This window comes from Rhyacophila brunnea, unplaced genomic scaffold (genome assembly GCF_057557595.1).
Source record: "Rhyacophila brunnea isolate RB1 unplaced genomic scaffold, BYU_Rbru_1.0 scaffold_17, whole genome shotgun sequence".
In the NCBI taxonomy this organism is placed as follows: Eukaryota; Metazoa; Arthropoda; class Insecta; order Trichoptera; family Rhyacophilidae; genus Rhyacophila; species Rhyacophila brunnea.
In genome coordinates this window covers 36,020,882-36,044,799 of record NW_028232827.1, presented here as the reverse complement: position 1 = coordinate 36,044,799, position 23,918 = coordinate 36,020,882, and the positions used below count along the sequence as shown (strand labels likewise).

Below are 23,918 nucleotides of genomic sequence, written 5' to 3'. Positions count from 1 at the left end.
TCTTTCCTTAAACAGTTTTATAATAAAAAAAACCATTTTGAGTACAATATATTTTTCTTGATTATCTCAGCTCAACATCTGTGTGACAAATCACTTTTTGAATGTTTGCTCCTCAATTACACATAGAGCCTGAAGATGCCGAAAGGCAAAACATGGGTCGCAAAAAATGACTCAAATGGAATAGTACAAAACTTAAATCCATTAGAATTTTAATTCAAATTTCATCAAGTACCTTCGGTCGATAGTATTCATATTATAGTTTCTTAGTAATGTGTCTCTTTAGCTCATTCCGTGTATTTATTTAGAACGTCTTAAACTTGCTATTTGTGATGTTAAATAAAAAATAAAAAGATATATACATTTCAGTTGTAGTAATCCGTGTTTTGTCTTTTGGCATCTATTTGGAATGTATTACTTTTGTATTTCATATACTTAGCTAATGTATAATAAAGTATAATAGTATAATAAAGACTTTTATGATAAAATATCTAACGATTGTAACAGATAAGTGTATCTATGCAATAATTTAATTTATAATACTACGTACTTTGAAAGTACAATTTAAAACAAAACTAATTTAACTTACAAACAAGAAAACCAAAAAATAACGTTACAATTTTACAGCAGGGGTAAAAAGCTCACGGAAGCTAGCTAAAGTATGGTGTGATTAGCCCAACATATTCCTACATAGTATTCAGTGAATATAAAAGCTCAGTACAAACGACAAAACGAGGCTAATCTAGTCTCCTATATCTGGAGGCCTTATCGCCTCGTGACAAAGCCAAAAAGCGCTTCCGATCCGCGCCGGGATTAACGGAATAGGTTCGAAGTACTTTTGTAATAGAGCTTTTAAATATTCAGTTTGTGAGCGTTTGTGCAATTGATGCATATTTTTTTACTGCTAGTGTGAAATCGAATAAAAATGATTACATATTTGGTATTGGAAACATAAAATAAACGTCATTATTGATATGATACATTATGCTATAAGTAGGTTAAGATATGATCTAGACGGCCGAAATTATGATGGCTAGTTTTCACCAAGGGGGATTTAAGAATGGTCGGCTAAAGTAATTCGAAAGCGGTGTTATCTAATCATCCAGAATAGAAAAGTAATAGCCACCAAATGTAGTTTATTCTCAGTTTTGTAGTGGAGTAGTAAAATATTTGTCTATTATTATCTCTAAAAGTACTAAGAATTTTTAATTCGTATGTTGAAATTTGAGAAACATGAAATCAATTAAATCAATAAAATAATATTATGAAGTTAATATCTAAAATAAAAACTGTGTGCAACACATAGAAAGAATGAACGAAACATCGTCATTGAAGTTCCAAACGCCAACATATCCTGGAGGACTATGACTTTGTTAGAGAATACTACTCAGGTGTTTGGACTAAGTAAAGCAGTACCTCTAGACTTTAGGCATGTGAATCAGTGATTCAACGTAAATAAATGGTAGGAGATGGCGGAGAATAATGTTCGAGGTGACCAGGGCCTGGCATGGAGTGACATACGAAGAATAATAATTGTAAACGTTGAATCTATTAAAAAAAATTGTTATCTATATATCAGATTACAAAATTAATTAACCAAAATTAATAAGGATGCTGGCTGGTATGACCTATAATGATCCAAGAATACTGGCGAGTGAAGTATTCTTTGAGATATTGTGTTGAGCAGCGGATATAGTCAAAGAAAAATAATAACGTATATATATTATACATATATACATATAATTTTGAAAACATTTCTGAGAAAATATATAGACCACTATGCTAAAGCTGCCATACTAATTACGATAAATTTTAACTATTGGCTTATACCTGTATTCTCTGTCGTACTTTCCAAAATGAGCTACGATTGGCTATCGGTTTTTGTATTTTAAATCAAAGTAGATACATATTACTTTGATTACAAAAGAACGTCACAGATTACTCCAAGATATTTTAGTGTCGTAACTTACATGAATTCGCTAATAATTTTTTAATTAACTATTCAACGAATAATTCACAAGTTCTAAGAATAAACATATACCTACATAATTTTGAAAACACTTCTGAGAAAATGTATTATAACCAATAGAAAAAATCTTTTTGAAGTTGTGAATTATTCGTTGAATAAAAACAAATCGTTAATTAAAGATGTATATTATTTTGAGTCAATTCTGCAATTTTCAGGAAATGCCCATCGTAGACTAAACTAGAGTCTGACTGTTTTCAGTAGATTTCACGAAAGGAAAACTAGAGATAGAAAGTATCGCGGTGGAGCGACCATGATGGAGTATAATTACATGGAAAGCATACATTCTGCGAAGTACATGATCATGAGGCGTTTTTGTAGCGAAGAATGATTTTATTTAAGTGGTCAAGATGATCCTCGGTCACGTGATAATTAAAATATAGTACAAGAAGATAGTAAGATTGTAAATGATTACGTATTATTTTGTTTGAATCGCATAGCGATATTCTGTAATATAGCAAGCGTACTGGAATACACATGTGTATGGTCCAAATGCCTCATTTATATGACATGAGAAATAATCTAAGTGTTTTAGAATTTTATTTATCTAGTGCCGAAATCGTTATCAGACTGCCGTCGCGCAGGCGTCGCGACGCTAAAAATAAAGACGCCCCGCGGGTGACAGGAAGCGGAACGAAACGAAGCCTTATCGCTTGCACGGTACAGCCTGCGACCTACCCGCTACGCCGGTGACATCCACCGAAAGCCTCGCTCGTGTGATTGCGCTAATCGATGGACTGAATGGGGTTGACTTAATTGGTATTTAAATAGGCCGTGTGTAAAAGTAGCCTTTGACTTTTCAGACGGTGACCTACTGAAAATAACTCAGTTAGATAGGTATTAAATATATATTGATTGTATTATAAAAAAAAAAACATATTAATTGTTTTAAATATATGATTTCAGATGTCTACATAATTTATTGTGTTGTCCTTTTGTATGTTTTACGTGCTGAGTAGTAACAATTCTGATATATGATAATATAGAATCATAATATTGTAAAAGCATCATCCTACATTTTCCGGTTAAAATAAAAAAAATCTAGATTGCAGAAGAGGAACTGATTCTGAAGAATAATGAACCCGGAGAAGTCTGGTGCCGTCAATGGCAAGCATCTGGAGTGAAGAAATCCTATTTGGTGATACATTATGCATACCTAATGGTAGAGCTGTCAGGCACTGAAACTTCTCTCAAAGTTTATATGTATAATTTTGTTTTTGTTAAAAAATAATGTTATAAAAGTAGGTACCTTGTAAGAGTATTATTAAAGACTAATATCTCATTAGTTAACTCCATTAATTATTTTTCTTAGAATTGACGATTTACACCTCTTGAGTGTAGTATTTTTATTGTTATAAAGAATTTTGACCTATTATTAGGTTTGACAATCTATTATAATAAAATGCTGTCCAGTGTATTGTTATTAATAAGAGAGGGTTTTTACTAATTAAGTTTTTTACTTCAGCTATTCATAATTTGTTTATTGTATTTTTTGTTGTAATTTCTGACTAAATAGGTAGGTAATGGAGTTTTTACCTACTTTATTGTATCGATTTACTATATAAGGTAGAGTTAAGGGTGTTCGTTGTCAGTGTGTATTTGCCTTTGGTGAGTGTACACGACGCCTGAAGATGCCGAAAGGCGAAACCCGGGTCGCAAAAAACGACTTAAATGGAATAGTACAGAGCTTGAATCCATTAGAATTTAAATTCAAATTCCATCAAGTACCTTCGGTCGAAAGTATTAATATATAAGGCCTAAATAAAATATGTTTCATATATACACGAATCTAAACCATTGCGTATATTGTCGAGATTTGTGTTCAGTATGTCTTTTTTGAAAGACTTTATACCATACATCTGACAAAAACCTGCTGGCATGGATTGAACCTCTTCCGCTGCCATCTGGTGACAACGTATTGAACTGTTCGTGACTGTTATCAGAAGACACTATTAACTTCGCCTGGCTGCCATAAAAATAAATAAATAATATTTCAAATTTATTACATTAAATCGGTAAGGCTAAAATTTTACGTAATATTGTTATACATAACATTACGAATTTCCTGCCTGATTATAAGTATATTTAATAAGTTTTGGACTAAAACATGACTCAATAAAAATAAAATTCACTTGTTCATTAGTTCATTCACTGGGATTAACTAAATGCACCTACATGTATTTAGACACTCACATAAAATATGACTTACGAAATTTACTGTATATAGCACTGGCGAAGGGTGGAGGTAGGCTGTTAAGATCAGACATAAATAGTGCACATTAAACTTTGCTAGTCATACGTATTTGTTGTCATTGAAATAAAATAAGAGTACAATTTACAGACGGCGTGGGTTAGTTTTTAAAATTCAATTACCATGCCGTAATAGATAATAGTCAAAAAATACTCGTATATCTATAAAATTTCTAAAATTATGTAATTAAATCATACATAACTTTTAATATTTTATAGATAGAATAATATCTTTATCTATTGTAGTTTGGGTTAGGCAGGGCTTAATGACTTAAAAAAATGAACCAACAATATGTGTAAAGCAAATAAGTATGACTGAAAAAGTGTGCAATATTTTTTTCGAATTGCCCTAAACTATTATGTTTCGGTTTAGGCGGAGTTTATTTGTTTTTTTTTTTAACTTAACAGCATTCTCTGCAAATTGAAGTTTTAGTTCAATAAATACAAATACGTATGAGTGACAAAACAGAATTTTCAACAAGACGTGTTGGAAGTATTCCTTAGGTACAGAATATTTTTATACAAGTATCAACAAATCCCAGCGATAGTCAAATCAATTCCGGATATATTACTGTATATTCGAATTTGATTTTCCGTGTGAAAATATATTTTTTAAACATAACAATATCACGGCTACCAGGTAAGCAGAAAATGAAAGAGAAAACTTTACTGTAGGGTCCATTTCCGCTCTGACCTTTCGATGTTAAATTATAAAAAGGGCTTTATGTGTGAGCTTCCTATCCGAAAAGCAGCCGAAATGGAATTGCGTCGTTTTCTCTCGGTGACAATTTCCGCAATAGTTTTTACTGGAAAAATTCCTTGCTACATATATTCATTGCACACCTGCGGAGCTCTACGCCGACCTTTTCCACCCATAGAGTATACTAACGCGATAAAGGAACCAACTTTGAATACCGAAGCTCGGGTTGAATATTCATTTTAGAATATATTCTGATACCTCTTCATACACTCTGTGAGCCTGGTAGTTGAATTTTAAACATACCCTGTGGTGATAGTCATGTATAATCATTTTTATAAACATGTAAATTCTGATAAATACATATTATAGATGACAACATTAATGCATATTTTTAAATACTACATATACGTAGATACCAATAAACTTCCGTGGTTTATACATATTATATACTAATTTCGGTACTGCTCGGTTATCAGGAATACAGCGGAAAACATATTTTGAAAATAGCCGATAAACTGGATTATTTGTTAGGTTAACCTAACCAAACCTAACCTAACCTAACCTAACCTAACCTAAACTAACCCAATCTAACAAATAATCCAGTATATCGGGTATTTTCAAAATGTGTTTTCCGCTGTATTCCTGATAACCGAACAGTATCCTAATTTCTTTTATTATGTTAACTGTCAATTCATGGTGAAAATGCATTGTATTATTAATTTAATTTAATAAAACGCAAATATTTTATAGTAATTTCTCCACTTTTAATAAATAAATCTGGACCGGCTTCGTGCGTCTCAAAGGGACATTTTCAATTTTCAACATTCAAAAGGTGATACAAATAATCTACCATCACATTGAATTATCCATAAAATAATATTTTGTCAACAATAATTAAATTAAAATTAATGAAATTGGATATTAATATTTCATAAAACATCATTAAGGTCACTAAAACAAATATTCAAAATTATTAACATAAAACAGTATTTGAAGTAATAAATTAATAATATATACTAATGATACCAGGTTGGCCGCGCAGCTTAAGTGTCGGCCTATAGCGTCGTGGGTCCCAGGTTCGAATCCTGGGTCTGGCAAGTAGGTACACATATTATTTTTCAATTTGCGTATGAGTCAGAGTATGGACCTAATAGGTTGAGCAAGTGGCTGACATCCATTTCTCGTAAAAACAAAATGTGTTAATAGAAACCTCCACCCTGTGGAGGCCCATATGATCCTATTAGGATCGGACATGGTCGAAAGAAAATAATGATGTAACTATTTGATGGAACCAATTTTAAATTTGGATTCGAAATACCTCTTCATATACTTTATATGCCTGGGTGTAAGCTTACCCACTATATAATTGTTTTATTGGCGCTTATTTGAAAGTAAATATATATTTTGATTTTGTTAAAATTATGCAGTAAACTTCCGCATAGTAAGTGTGACCGTGTGACGAGACTACAAGAAAGATCTACGTGCTACAAAGTTAACATGTTAATATACGCGGAACGTAGCGATAAATAAATGAAAATGGCGCGAAATCATGCTTTCCCTATAATCTGAAAACAAGTAAGTAGGTATGTTATCCAAAGAGTTTAATCTATAACTAGACGAATTTTAATTTTTTGTATTTTAAGTACTACATTTGATAATGATTCTACAATATTTTTATTGTGGGTTAAAAGTATAACGTATTTTTGAAATATTAATAAAACAACATTGATTTAAACTCATCGTTACGCAGTATCCGAAGCGATTTGGTTGAACACAAGTTATTGTCCGCCCAATTGGAATCAGCAATGGCAGGTTGGGTCTGCACGTTTAAATATCAAACACCTGATTCTCCTGACGCTGGAGCATTGAAAGATGGGGGCGATAAACTCTTGTTAATAGTTATCTTATGAATGTCGCACAGTGTATGAATGACAGATCTAACGTTACTAATAACTCTACGTGATATAAATATGGTTAATACTTAAGTTAATTAATTTTTAATATTGACTCTATGTGCTCATCTCTCCCATGGGTACCTAAACTTAAAGTCATGTACATTCAGTCAAAGCACATGTGAGTACATGGCGACCTTAGTTTTGGATAACTGCTCCTGAGACATTCCCAGTCATAAACATAAAAATGATACTTCACATCCAAACGTAGGGTTTCGTGATACCCCCGATTAAGACCGGGTATGGTGCGGGCGGTGTGGTTTGGTGGGGCAATTAACTTCAATGTTAATCAAAATAATAATAGGTTACCAATGGTAACAAATATGATGGTTTGCTTGTCAATATCTGTAGATTTAATAATTTATAATATACTTTACCAATTGCTTTACATGGCTGGGACATATATATTATGTTCCCGTTGTCGCCTGGGAGTGCAATACTTCGTAACTAGGGAATCCAATACCGAGCCAAAATTATAATCCCGGGATTTCGGGATTACAATTCGACAATCCCGGGATTGGCATTTTTTTTCCATTGTTAATATAAAATTTTTATATTTTCAAATACCATTGATAAAATTGTGTATCTAGTATAATTTATACTATTTAAGACATTTATTGTAAATATTGTATACGTTCAATCTTGGAAATACACAAGTTTACTGGAGTAAATAATATTGTAATATAAATAATAATGAGAATTTAATATGAGATTGCTGTTTCTGATAGTAAAGACATAATGAATGGATTAGCGAGATTTAAATAGTAAAGCAAATAATCATGGCGTACTTATAGCCTTTCCGCTTCATAAATCTAATTAGTCAGCCAAATATGAAACTGCCGTAAAACGTATGATATCGTGGTGGGATTACTTTGTTAAAAGTGCGAACCATTGTTTTTTTTCAATCTTTCTCATTTTTAATAATTTATGTGAAAAAATAAAATGAATCGGCAACCTACACATGGGTATAAATCAAACTTCATTCAAACTCAGTTTATTTCTAATGTAGTTATTTTTTATTAAAGGTATTTTTTCTATATTTTCGCTTTTATTTTATTTTCCATAAAAATTGATAAAAAATCAATCCCGAAATCAAGGGATTATGTTTATCAATCCCGGGATTCATAGGTATCGAAAATAGCTCGGGATCCCGAGATCCCGGAATTCGGGATCCCGGGATTGGAATCCCTATTCGTAACCCTGTGGCATAGCTTCAAGGATTCTGTCGCCGTGGCCAGCCCTACCTCACCCTGCAGAGGTGGTACAAAAGCGACTTATACGCTGTAGGTTTGAGATGGCGGGAGGCACGAGACTTGGCGATGGAGCGAGGGAAGTGGCGCAAACTTGTGCTTTCCCTATGCCCCAACGCTGGGGCATGATAGGGTGAAGTAGTAGTAGTAAATCTAAAAATATTTTGAAACGCGTCTGTTTTTTGATAAATACGCTCTATAGTAGTAATAAGTTTGCTACAAATAAATTTTCAGTTCGAAATGATTTGTAATTATTTTAGATATTGGCCTTTAAAACCTTATGTTTAACTTCAAATTCATTCGGACTTCGTCTATTGGTAAAAAACGGTTGAATATTTAAATATAAATGCATCGGTGTATTATTTTAATAGGGTTTCCATGGAAATAAGCCGAACCGAATGGTTTATGACGGTCTCACCTTACGCCGAAACCGTTTATTGCCGTAATAAAAGTTGTCGAGTGTTCACCCACTTAGCTTCGGATTTGTATATACGGGCGCCGCCGTGTTCCATTATGCTCTATGCAAATAGCGGTGTTTGTACATGCGCGCCTATTTGAAACAAGTATTCCTTATATTAAAACAGAAAAATATTTTTTCTCTATGGTCAGTTTTTGATGTCTATGGGCACTTAACTGTCAAATAAATGACAATTTCTCACATTTTGCCGCTAGATATCCCTAGTGGTCCATATATTTTGAACTCGCTATTACATTTACTTTCATATTATTTCTTTTATTTTTCGATTAATACTACATTATGGCCGGATAATCCGAATGCCGAATAAACGTTATTGAATAAATAATCATTACAATATAAACAAATGAAAGTAAATGGTTATCGTGATAGTATATGTACCTACCTACCATATAATTATTATGCATAAATCGATTCCAGCATAATCATGTGAATTGAGTTGTTCAAAATATTATATTACTTGTATTTATTTGATTTCATGAATCTGCGTCTGATGTGTATTTACTAACGAGACTCTTAAATTTGAAAGCGTCGCCTCTTTTACGAAATTTGCGGCATTGTAGATTAGCTTTATCTACGAAAGCAAAGTTTACTACCTATAAATAAAGCATTCATGATTGAATAAAATAAGCACCAATTATAGAATCAATTGTAAAATAGATAGTACCATTAGACAATAATCAAAATAATACACTGAATCATAATGAAATACGGAAGAAAACAAGAACCTATGACAATTATCAACAAACGCGGGCTGTCAGTTGCGATATGTCAAAAATATACTCTGCCGAATTTAGCAATCGGTTTCGCTAAACTTATGGTAGAGGGGCATTAGGTGTTCGGGTTCGGCGAGATGCTTATGTACTAAATTTGGATGAACGCAATTATACGGGCGTATTATATATCTGGCGTAAAATCGCATTCGAAAATTTTGGATGAACACCCTATAAGAGTTATTTCAAAATAAATGAAACAATTCTGAAAATCTTATTTTCTATCAACGAAGACAGTTTGCATTTGCGTTAAGAGACAGAAAATCGTCGTCGGAATGTTTGCATATTATTATCAAATAAAAATAAAATGATAAAATTTTTGCAAAGTTTTCGAATGCATTCCACTGAATTGTCTTCTAACAATCGAAATGGCAGTAGCTAGCTATAAAAAGCTATTGGAAAACGAGCCAAAATTCTGTCTAAAACAAAAATTCTATGTCTGTGCATAAAACTGGCATGCCATTTGTAGATGAAATCTGAGTTTAGTTTATTGCCAAAGGTAGAAAAATTCAATCTCATTATTGCAACCATAATAAAAAGGAATTTGTATTTTAGTATTACAGAATTTTAAAAAAACGTTTTTGGTGCGGTGGAATTGGTTGCTGTAAAAATTAATATTCCAGACTTTGGTAGTTTGGAAAACGATGGATATAAACGTGATGGTGGTCTGCCTTGACATTTAGTTATAATTTCTGACTATATTTTCTGCCATGAGAAGTATGACTTATAGTGCAGGGCAGCATCAGCGTCGGTAGAAGGAGATTCTATTGGCTACGCGACATTCATATCCAAGGTGTTGTGGATATGATACCACTGGCCCAAGATAAGGGGTGCAGTGCAAGTTGGTCGCCAATCTTAGATAGAAAACGGCTTCTAAAAGAAAAAGAGTTAAATGTGTTATCCTAAGCTGGCTCGCACATCAAAACTACGTCGAATACGTCAATAAGACGTTACAGTTGTTCACAAAATACACGTTGCCAAATGGAGCTCCGCAGATTGGTCGAATACGACTTTTTAATTGAACAAAAGCATGTGTTGCTGCTATTAACAAATCGCATGCATTTCGGGCTGCGAGACGAAGACGCCAGATCGCATACACACACCAACGAATTGGTCATTCTTATACCAGCTCGCCGGTCGCCACATCCAAATATCTATACGTTTCGAGAGGTTACGTGATGTCGCTAGGTAGATAATATGCGCGTTCTTCATATGAAACATCGAATCGACGTTCCTAGAAGGTATGATTTATGGCTGTGTAGCAGACGAGGCGAGTTTAGATGTGAAAACCATTTTAATCCTTACAACGCGAACGCCGCAGCTGTTTTGTCCTGATTAGGGGGCCATTAGATATAATTAGCATTTATTTAAATGTGGTAATTAAAAAGTAATTAAATGCTCCGCAGTGAATCTAAATTCTTCTAATCTAATCCTTAATAAACTAAATTTAATAGTTGATTCTTAACTATCTGTAGATAACCATAAGCAAGGGGTGCAAGATTAGTAAGTGCGCTCCCTAAAGACAGACATTTTTAGTACTTTGTTTTTGAAACTTTATTTTCTGTGTAAAATTGTATGTTTTTTGTTTTCAAAATTTTATTTTTCTATATTAAATTGTACTTAAGTATGTTTTGATTTAATTTGTTTTTCTGTTATTATTATTATTATATTCTATATTCTCTTCTTCTCTCTTGTGAGGGTAATATTTGTTATAATGTAAATCTCATGTTGTGTACGTCTTGAATTTAGATTTGTTATGTCCACAATGTTTTGTATTCTTAAATAAATAAATAAATAACGGAGAATAACTGATATTAGAAAGTTTGTATAGTATTATTTCAAAATCGATGACTAGCTCTTTGGTCTAACAATAAAAGCTTGTTTGTGACTGCAGGGTAGAAGGCGTTTCGAATTCGTTGAGATACAGCCTCCACACAACGATGCGCTAATGAAAAGATATAGTCGTGGGAGCAGTAAGTAACGGAGGCCGTTCCATTTTTCACGATTAATTACTTCGTTAGAAGCGGCCGGCACTCGTTCAAGACGTGATGATATTAACTCAGACGGAGAGCTTTTGGGCAAGATTTTTTCGTTAGATAATTAAAATATGTACGGTAATGTTAAAAAAGCTACTTAGATATACTAAGCTACGTAAGTCAAGAGTATTATTTTGCTCTTAGAGCTTTGCGAATAAATATCGTACATTACTCAGCGAACATACACATACCAAAGACATTACGTGATATCTTAAATATTCTCAAATTTTATAAAGTACTAGTACATATTATAATATTATCGCGAGCTTTCCGGCAATGTTTTCTAGCTATACATTATTTAAATTTACAGGAGAGCCAACAAACTAAACAAAACACTTAGTTTATGTAAACTTAAAGGGTTGTTTCTATCAATATACACAACATTTCTAATTATTAGAGTTTAAATCTAATTTTAAGAACAATCTTTAAGTCAAATCGTTTGACACTACATACACAAAGTAATTAATATCTCTAAAATTTAGTTTTCTACAGTTTTTCGACACTTAATCTGTCCCCTGGATTTTGAGACATCTAGATTTTTGGGGACCCTCTGCTTTGAAGACGGTGGCTGAGATCAGTAATATTGCTTGATTGTTAATACAGGTGAGTGCTATTTAACTGAGTACCCGAAACAGCAAATAAGTGTGGAAATCCAAAGAGGTAATGCTGTCGTTGTTTTAGGTACTTTTGAGGTATCTAGATTCTAGAGGACTGGATGATATATTTTATATACTTAAGCCTAGGTTATCAATAGTTTTGTAGATATTAGTTTATTGGTTTATATATTATATGTACTTTAAACGATTAATTTTACAGTTTTTATCACTCATTTTATTGTTATCATTTTTAGAAATTTATTATTTCTCCATGCATTATAATAATATTTATCTGTTTGTGTGCAATAAAAAGATAAAAAAAAATATGGATGAAACACAGACAATCATATAAACATAATATTTATAATATAATATATTGACGTAAAATTCTAATGAAAAATATTATAAAGAAATAGTAAATATTTTATTAATTAAAAGCATTTTTTAAAAACCTATATAAAACTTGATACCAAATCTTTGATACAAAATAATGAAAGTTTATTGGTAGAATCGTTAAAGAAAATGTTATACAAGAGACGCGACAAGCAAAATTAAATTTTCCGAAATGTCCTTCGTAAGCTGAGAGGTATTAAAGGTATATTTAATTTTAAACAATAACTCGTCGCAAAGGCTGTCAAAAATCGACAGCTGCCTCGGAAAATGGCTTTCTGTTTTCCCTGTTTAACAAAAAGGCATTACGGGGATTAAAATGGTTGTAAACAGTATCCTGAAGTGGCTATGGCCAGGAGGGAAATTGTCGAGATTTCGCGCCTAATGTTTATAATTAAAAATGATTGAGGACTGGAAAAACAGAGTTGGCAGGTGTCAGACCAGTGGATCACACCTTGAGGAAGGAACTGGTGTTAAACATAGGTATTTTGATATAAGAAAGCTTTCTAAATTGCAATATTTATATACATTTTACAGTTGATAAGATCACAGCCATCATTATTATCAGCCCGAAGCATTCAAATTTAATTATTATTGAACAGAGAATTTTCAGAGTATTGCAAGTATTTAATAATTAATATCCAACACATTTTTACAACGTCTTTTTTAGCTAGTATTCTTATTTGTCCGGTGGTTGTTTGTCTGGTACAAATCTTGCAATCGATTTTTAACTAACTTCCCGACTAGCTAGACATTTGAAACTTATAATATATCAGAACACGATGCCAATGCATTTTTTTAATACTTTTAACCATCTTTAAGTAGAATTGATTTCATTTTCAGTTAATTTTGTTTTGTATGAAAGGTTATTTCGGAAGAAATCCGTAAAAAATAAAACTATTATTGGTTGCTAAGTGGGTCCTAGCAACTAAATAATTAATATTTATATATACGTGCGTTACTGTGGAAATCAATATGACATTTCAGTATTATTTCTATCAAGTACAAATTTTTTTGATCGTTTAAGCTAGTGAAGTCAAGTTTATATGATTCAACAGAAAATTTAAAAACTTTGTACATAAAAAGTTCTTTTTATCTTGTAATTATTTCTCTTTAATTTTAAGTGTAAATAGCTCTAAGATGTTGTAGGTCATAAAAGTTATGAATGTCCTATTAAAGCACAAGAAACTGCTTACGACCTTAAGAGAGTAAAATTTGTCGTAATTAAGTAGAATTAAGTACGTTAATTGGTTAAAGCATCCAGCGGTTACAGGTTTAACTCCCGTCGGAATATTTTCTGTAGTTTGTAGGTATAATAATATATCCGTTGTGTTTTCAAATAACGCAAGTATATTGAATTTAATAATATGCAGTTGATGATCTATCTAACGAGATTAATATGTCTATTTGGAATAAGATCTGTATACCAGAGGTAATCTACGGTATATCCAAAATGACAACTTTACAGGAGAGACGAATTTGTGATTTTTGGTTCTTTCAACTTCTGGCATTGGCGAATGGAAAAAGATCAAATTTATTTATTTATCAAAACAAGCATATTTTCTCGTGTTCTATTATACTATGTATATATTTTTTTATTATTATTATTTAACGCTCATATGTGATAAACAACTGTAAGTCCAAGGGTTTTTTTTTTGATGCCAGAAGTTGAAAGTACCAAAAATCACAAATTTGTCTCTCCTGTAAAGTTGTCATTTGGATATACCGTAGTTTACCTCGGGTATACAGATACTTCGTGCGAATAAGCTCTGATGTTTAAACAATGGTAACATGGACTTACCATTGTTTACCGCTGTAGTCGGATTATAAGTTTCATCAAAAGAATTGTATGTTTCTTTACTGTTGTTTACCTCTAATAGTTATGGAGTTACAATGACATTTATAATTTAAACTTTTATAATATGAGTAATATGAGTTACAGCTGTTTACCACGTATGCAGGATAAGTAATGAGGTAACAATATAACAATAACTCCATTTCACGATTTTTGGAGTTACAATAGTTTACCTCTGGTATACAGAGATTATGGACCCCTAATATGTACCTCTACTCTGTGGAGGCTCATATAATTATCTTAGGATCAAAGATGGTGATGAAAAAATATATTAATTAGTCATTATCTCACTATTATATTTGACCGATTTTGCTGATAATTCTAATGTAACACAGTGTCATATTATTTTATAACATGACAACACTATTTTGGATGATGGCAACTACGCAAAACATCGACAGGATCACGCCGGATAGTTTGTACGCAGTTGGTCAAACTATTTCCGGCGCTAACAAAAAAGCGGCTTGAGAACGAAAAGGCGAAGCGGCAGCACTCTCTCAGTTTTTAGCCTTCAAACGAAGCAGACGTGTTTCTTGAGTTCCAAGTCCCGGGAACCGGGGCACATGGCCTTGATTTCCTGACGTTTTGGAGACGTTGATGAAGGCCCACTGAAGGACGTCCACAACAGGCCAGGAGATCGAAGGTACCCCATGGACCCGGCACGTTCGAAGACGATTCCGTCCTGGAAGGATTCTAGGACAGCGATGGAAACTGAAGAGCCTATTTTTGTATTTGGTATTTATTTTTGTTCCTTTTATGTTACGGTCCACCGAACTAGCTTTTTATTTTAATTCTAACTTTGTCTGATTATTACATTTGTGTTAGGCGCTCGTGACTCATTTCATAAATCATACAACTTTATACAATATCGCCCGCAAGTTAAACTTATACATTATTTATACATTTGTTGAAATTTCTTTACACGCTTTTTATTTAATTATCCTTATCACTATTGTCTCTATTGCATTTCATAGAGTGGCGCTCAAACCGAGATTTCATTTTAATTCCATATTTATTATGCCTTTTTATTAATTTAGGAACACACACGAATGAGTGAAGTAACCGAACAGGTAACTGAGGTCTATAGAGGTAATTGTCAACCATCCACGACCCAGCTTATTTCCTCGAGTCTCATGCTCTATTATCCTATCCTATCCCTATTCTATCCCATCTTCACGCTCCATACCCAGGCGCTCCTGCCTACATACATACTTCCCTTCCAATTCCCAATTATCTCAAAAGGTCTATTCTTCGAAACACTATTTTGTGAAATACTTTAATGTAATTTTGTGGTATCAGTATATTGTATTTTATTTTAATTAATCTTATTTTATTACGCGGTTTATTTTAAATAATAATTATACCTACTACTTAATAATACAAAATATTTGACTATGGAATGTAATTCTAAACCACGGTTAAATCTATAAAGCTGAAGGTACACTCAAATTAAGCAGAAAATAGTCTTGCTTTTACGATAGCTAATTAATCTATATATTTTAAGATGCATCGTAAACTTAAACCGTTTTTAAATTTAATTAGAGATAATCTATTCTTCCAAATCTGCCGTTTCTAATAAAAAATTTAATACTCCATTACTTTAATTTAGAAATGGATGGCTGGTATAAAATTGAGTGTTTACTGTATTTATTTATATTAAAATATACAGTTTAGTAGCTATTTTATAGACTAGTATTGTCAAACTTTTCTTGGTTAAATGATCGCTTAAAATAAACTTTAATAGCTTTGGAACTCATACCTAATTGTCACAATATATTCGGTTCGGTAGGAGTAAAACAATGGAACATATTTTCAGTTTATATATGGCGTTATATAAACAAACATTGTGGAACTATAAATAATGTGTTAGTAATATACTTAAATGATTTATTCATACATAAATTTAATATAATGTTTACTATTAATCATCACGGAAATATTTAACCATGACAACTATTATATTAATTTCTTCTTCTTCTTCGACCATATCCGATCCTAATAGGATATGGGTCTCAACAGAGTGGAGGTTTTATATTAACAGATTTTTGTTTTTACGAGAAATGGATGTCAGCCACTTGCTCAACCTATTAGGTCCATACTCTGACTCATACACAAATTGAAAAACAATATGTGTACTTGTCAGACCCAGGATTTGAACCTGGGACCCACGACGCTATAGGCCGATGCTTAAGCCACGCGGCCAACGTAGGTAAACGTGGAAAAACGTAAAACCCTCATTATTGGTTTTGTATTAAATTGAAAGAGCGACGGCGAGTTGACGTTGTTTATTTATTTTTTGAATTCTTATAAAACCCCGGAGAACTCCAAAGCCATTGTCGAGAATCAAAGTTATATATCAACACGAAATATTTTGCGAAGACATAAATGAAACAGTAATAGCCACTTATTGTCATGTAATTTAGGATGTAAAATAATCCCGTCATTGTTTTTGGGGCGAGATGAAACACAGTTTACTATTCAGTCTACTTTCCGTGTATAATATCTTATTTGGTATTATTTAAATGGTGAACTCACCATAGTGATAAGTACTAGGCTGGGTTGCTAGCCAAGTGGCATTTGTTTTTTTAATACACCAATCTACAAATTAAAATCATACTCAGTAGCTCTCTGCCTAGTGACAAAGTTAACTTTGAGAATTAAACGTAGTCAACTGGAGCGCTCCAACTATATTCGTACCTTAGAACTAGAACTACCGGTAAATAATTAATAGTAATGATGATGCCTTACTCCCATTTCACACTCAGCGAATAATATCGCGCGGCATTGCTCGCCGACGTGTGTATAGGAAAAGGTCGCGCGATAATATTCGCTGCATGTGAAACGGGGGAATTCCTCTACGTCGGCTAATAATGGTCACGCAACTTTGTATCAGGCAATAATATTCACAGTGTGTGGATCTGAGGTAAAAAGCATCGTTCAACAAGCATACACACTGTTTTTTTTATATTTAAGGGATGACTTACCATTGGTCTCTTGGGTCCGGAAGAGTTCTTCTGACGCTGATAAGGTCGCTGGCATATTGGTTGAACGCGTTCTTCTGCCAGCCATCAGATACTGCCCTCTTCATTTCGGCAGACATGTTGGTTGGCAGTACTACAGCTCTGCCTTGCTCTCCAGGAGCATCAGCGCCAGTACCACTGCCCAGAGCATTGTCTGCAGGTGCTGCGAGGACTCCCATACCTGTGATTACATCAATAAATATACAATTAAAAAATAGTCTAATAAATTAATCAAATATCAATTATTTATACATAGTATGAAATACCTCAGATATAATATATCTACTAGAAAAAATATTTTTTTATTTACATAATGACATGATAATGTGCTTTACTAAACCAATGTGCCTTACCAAACACAAAAACTGAATGCTAAAATTAACGCACTTTGTTAAATACTTCAAGATATAAAAACTACTAGTTAATTTCGTCGATAAAGAAGGGATATATTAACTGGAATACTTGATCCAACTCAGGATGACATATACCTGGTTTTGACATTTCTCTTGCGCAGTGGCCAATAAAATTTAATCCAGTACCACGAGGTATCTAATATCAACATTTGTCAATACGATGTAATAGTTTATAATCGCCAAAAGCATTTTAATTTTAACGGTTTATATTTTACACGTGATTGAATGTCCTATGGATGTTACAAACGTCAAAAGACAGTAACAGTACGTCTGACTTATCTACCCGACTTCTCACAGTCATTGTTAAAAAAACCTGATTAATCGCTACTATATATTTTGTTTTGATTTAGAAATTATTTTAACATTTTTCCATCAAGAATAAATTGACACTTATAAAGTGTTCACTGAAGTGTTTGTGTAATGTTTATAATTATATTTTTCATTTAGCCAACAATAGAACAATGGATGGTATAACGACTAATGTCCAATCTTGAAAGGGAGCCGTCAGCAGTACAAAGAATAAAAACATCGTAAAACATAAATAATTTTAATCTTATGGGGTGAAAAAAATCATTTAACACGACCATTAAGCAAATGACTTTTTTCTTTTAAGATTAAATCCGTTGAATGAAGAAAATTCGAGCTTTTTAGAGTTATTATTATTGTTAAAGCTAGCAAGAGATTCATTAGAAAATTTCAAAAATCTTTTGTTTCAGTTGAACAATATTAAAATATTTCCCAGAGCTTTTCTTGTCTTAGAAAACGAAAATCTGCTGAGCTTTTGTTTTTAAAACACTGAAGATGAAATTTAATATAATTGAGACTTTTAGGAACCTAATTTATTTTGACTGAATATTTAATAGCAGAATTTAACACAATGTTTATATCAGTGATTTGAAACCTTTTTGAATTTATTATCTACTAAAACGATCAAAATACTCTTATAAAAGTTTTGAATATAAGAAAGTTTAATTAACTTAAAATATATCTTACGTAAACCGAATTCAACAACATAATATAATATGATCGATATATTATATATAAATAATTATAATTTAGAAACACCTATATTACAGAAGAGTTATTTAAAATTGAAAATGGTTTCATCATAATATGACGAAATATAATATTATTATGTTTTCCTCTAAATACCATGTTAAATATAATAGTTATAGCTTCGACCCGAAATAACTCTTACATACTGACTCAATTTTTAATGCTGGTTAAGATTTAATAAACCTCACCTCATAAATAACTTGAGTTCAATTCAATTTATTTTTTAACATATTCTGGACATTACAAACTATAAGTTTAAGACTTTCGCAATATCTGTATACCAGAGGTAAACTACGGTATATCCAAAATGACAACTTTACAGGAGAGACGAATTTGTGATTTTTCGTACTTTCAACTTCTGGCATTCGTGAATGGAAAAAGATCAAATTTATTTATTTATCAAAACAAGCATATTTTCTTGTGTTCTATTATATTATGTATATATTTTTTAGTAGGTATTATTATTGTTTAACGCTCATAATGGAGTTACATTTGTTTCCTCGAAATCTGTTGGTGGTACACAATAGAATATGCTACGTAATAAAAAAACTGTAAGTCCAAGGTTTTTTTTTTAAATTGACTCCTTGGGATTGGGAACAAATGGTAAGAAATGCAACAAATACACATGTTTTTTTTTTTAAATAAAAGTGTAAGTTCTAATTTCAATTAAAAAAAAACCATTTGACTTACAGTTGTTTATCACTTGGCATATTTTATTGTGCACCACCAACAGATTTCGAGGTAAACAAATGTATCTCCATTATGAGTGTCAAAAAAAAAATAGTAATAATAAATTAATATATACATAGTATAATAGAACACGAGAAAATATGCTTGTTTTGATAAATAAATAAATTTGATTTTTTTCCATTCATGAATGCCAGAAGTTAAAAGTAACAAAAATCACAAATTTGTCTCTCCTGTAAAGTTGTCATTTGGATATACCGTAGTTTACTTCTGGTATACAGATGCTGCGTGCGAATAAGCTCCGAGGTTTAAACAATTGTAACATGGACTTACCATTGTTTACCGCTGTAGTCGGATTATTAGTTTCATCAAAAGAAGTGTATGTTTTCTTACTGTTGTTTACCTCTAATAGTTATGGAGTTACAATGATATTTTTAATTTTTAACTTTTATAATAAGAGTAATATGAGTTACAGCTGTTTACCACGTATGCAGGATAAGTAATGAAGTAATAATGTAACAATAACTCCATTTCACGATTTTTGGAGTAACAATATAGTTTACCACTGGTATACAGATATGACATGAAACATTATAAAGAAGAAAGAAACAATAATAAATCTCATCGTAGTAGATTGCTGTAGATAACCGTGAAAGCCTCAAACATTATATAATAAATCTCAATCTCGAAGGTTTCGGGATTATGTTTACTAATCCCGGGATTCATAGGTATCTAAAATTGTTCGGGATCCCGGGATTGGATTCTCTACCAGCTAGTGATTATGATTCTGTATCATAAAATAGTTTACTGAAAATTAGTTTTATAAGTGTGTGACTTTTTTTTAGTAGGTAAGTAATATTAATCCTTATCGGAATACAAAGCTATAAAAGGTCAACTATTATTTAAAACAATAACGCACCATAATACGCTATACTAATAAGTAATAACAGTAATAACAAAGATGTGTGGTACACGCATACGTAGTGTTAAGTGTCGAAACACGATTTTGCAGTAAAAACCCGTAAAATATAAAGAACTTTTTAGTAGAAAAAAAATTATATTTTAATTCAATTTCAATTTGATTTTTAACATATTGCGAACATTACAAATTATAAGTTTAAGACATTCACAACATGAGATGAAACATTATTATAAAGAAAAAAGTAATAAAAACGATAAAGATGAAAATAAAAAAAGAGGACATAATATAAACATACAAAAGCAGTGAAAATACAATTGAAGCGCCTAGTTTCAAAAGCCCCAAAAACGGTTTTTGAAAATTTTTGAGTTAGATTTGTATTTAGATGGATATTTTTGTTACCTATATGTTAGCCAAAGATTGAACTTGAAAAAAATGCCAAAAACAGTCAATAAGTATGATCAAAAATTAGGGGAAATTTCAAAACATGCTAAAATGGTTGGGTGTGCTTTTCAAATACCCCTGAAATGGAAAGCCAAAATACTCTTTAGAATGTAACGAATTAAAAAAAATATAAGTATAAAGTTTTTTCTCATTTTTCTCAGAACTCCCTCAAATCGTTTTAGGGGCTTTTGAAACTGGGCGCTTCAATTATACATCTATAGTAGTTCAAAGAGGTATACCAAGTTTGCTAATGAGACGGTATTTTAAGAATTTATTAAATATTGTCCACCTAAACTCACCTCACGCAAGTGGAATATATCAACACCCGAAGCAATTTCGTTGAACATAGTTATCGCCCTCCCAATTGGCATTACCAGTGGCAGGTTGGTTCTGCACCTTAGGAAAATAAACAACTGATGCTCTCTATTTCTAATATACTCACGGGTCAACATATGAGTGTGCGACAGAAAGAGGTTAAATTATAAAATTTAAAAATGAGTTGAATATGAATATATAATAATATATACAATGAAGACAAAACATTTGGTAAGTGTTTTTGTATGAATTAAAATGAATCATAATAATATTAGAGATTTAAATAAATATATTATAACATAATACTAAATATAAATAATGCAATTTTGAAGATCTGTTAAAGGAAAGGTAAGAATGATTTACGTTTGGAAATCTGAGAGAATCTTTTGAAATATGACATAAAAACATTATTTTGCTTCACAAACTAACATGATTTATTATTTATTACTGTTCCAAGTATTGTTTTATATCCCGTTTTTTTTAACAAGAATCAGTTGTTTAGATCTCTTTAGAATATAATAATGTTATGACAAGGATTATTTTGTAAGGTTTAAAACATGAATGACTAAGTGCTTTTAAAATAATTTATAATAGGTATATTTAAGCCTTATAGTATTTTCAATACCAACTACAATACTAAAAATTAAGCATAATAATTCCGAGTGAGAAAGCATTTGGCACGCATATAATCTCCGCAATATACCTTAGAGTAGTGATGGCGAACCTAAAAAACGCGAATGTTTTATGTTCAATAAAAAAATAGATATACTATTTAAAAATATTTGTTTTTACAACAAAATTTTAAAAATAAATATATCATATTGTACACTTAATTGAACATACATCATTTTGAAAACACTTTTGAGAAAATATATTAATTATAACCAATAGAAAAAAATATTTTTTTTTTCCTAATAAGACACCTAGCAGGAATCGAACCTGAATCTCTCGGGTTTCGCGCCCATGGACATAAACCACTATGTCTATTGTATACTTAATTCGTGAAACGATGAAATTCATGCATAAATGACAGATCGCATTGTATAAAAAACGGCAGGCACATACTCTTTAAGAATAAGCATTATGTGTAATTTAAATTAGGTCGGTTATTAGGTCCAATGCGTTACATATAATATTATCGCACTGACCTCAACGGGCGGCGGTGGAAGCCGCGCCACGAACCTCTGATTTTGATCGATTTACAATGCTTGAGACTGCTGTAGCGAAAGAATGCCTCAACTGATCGGAGAAATTCTAGCGTTAATTATATAAAGAATCAAACTAAGTAATTCAATAATACTCAATTCATATTACTATTTTTTATTTTATTCCCTAAGAAAAACTGCTCGGCACATCAAATTGTCAATAAATAAAATTTGGGAAATTTTGGCACGCGTACGTAAAAAGGTTCGCCAACCTTGCCTTATTAGAGGAAGATAGAAGACATAGATAATCGACTTGATAAAGTTAAATGAGAAGTCGGTAAATATTAGTTAGACTGGTGTATTGGAACTTAGAAGTAGTTACGTGTTACTGGAATATATAGTATTTTATACAAACTATAAAGTTACTGTCTATATATTTAGTTATTTTAATAGAAACGACGGTTAACAGTGTTGTTTTTAAATCTGGTACCCATACTAAGAAGCGGTACAACGTTTCATAGATAAGTTAATAATAATAAAATTGAAGTTCTATCGTGAGTCATACGCAAAGAAAACGGTTTATAGAGCCGGATAATAGCATCTCTATTTTGTATTATTGCTCAGAGATATTATATTGTTTATTCGAAGATATAATTAAACAAAGCAAAATACTTAGGGGTGATAGCTTTTGTTCATGAAGCTCGGATATTGTATAAAAGTCTTATATAAGAGCTTTCAAACAAACTTTAGAAAATGCATTTTATCTCTTAAGTTATATTCTATTTAGTGGTGCAGTATATATTTAAAAGTTTACACAAAAGCTTTTACCAACAAAGAAAACTTAAAACAAAATATAAATCAAAATGTAATTTGATACAACGAACAGCACTGCTTTATGGAACTATAATTCAAATTTAAAATGAGTATTGCGCGGCTAAGAGCATAACTTCAAAAACTTTAAAATGACACTATCAAATAACTTATAATATAATTAACTATTTTTATATTCAACAAATAATTCACAAGATTTAAGAATGTGACATTATAATTATTGTAAAATTGTTAATTAAAAATTATTAGGAAGTTCAAGTAAGTTACAACAAAAAATCTTGGAGTGATCCGTGACGTCGGTTGGTAATTAAAGTAATACTTACTTTGAAAAGCCGATCACCAATAGTAGCTCAATTTGAAAAGCGCTTTAGTGAGTAATAAAAGCCATTAGATAAAAATTGTCGCAATTATGTATGACTCGTTTAGCACAGTAGTCTATGTGCGTGAGGCGATACCTGAGAGATGCAGGTTCGATTTGTGTTTTCAAAATTATGTATGTTGAACTTATATATAACTTTGATAAGCCTCAGAAATATCAAAAACAAGCATCGACCGAATAGGATTCAAGCACACATCCTTCATTATCCGGGTGAGTGCCCAATCCTAGTGTTCTTCTTGGGAAAAAAATATAAAAAAACTACGTCATCTGTCAAGAAATGGCTACGATCTATGTTATTAAATTTAATGGATGGAGATGGCGTCAACATTAATGTAAATTTGTGGAAAGCGAAAAATGTGTGTTTGAAACCCACTTTTTTCTATAATTCACCCAAATTCTAAAACATACA

The 23,918-nt window shown here is 31.8% G+C and overlaps 1 protein-coding gene across 2 annotated transcripts in view; it reads right to left on the bottom strand.

Annotated features, from left to right (window-relative positions):
* The window catches only part of Pgant9 (polypeptide N-acetylgalactosaminyltransferase 9), a 157,690-nt gene that overhangs the window by 133,256 nt on the left and 516 nt on the right, over positions 1-23,918 (bottom strand). For both annotated transcript variants that reach the window (XM_085944358.1, XM_085944357.1), the window contains exon 2: positions 17,285-17,501. In XM_085944358.1, coding sequence (XP_085800484.1) covers positions 17,285-17,501 — 217 coding nt within the window. The remainder of the gene's footprint in view (positions 1-17,284; positions 17,502-23,918) is intronic.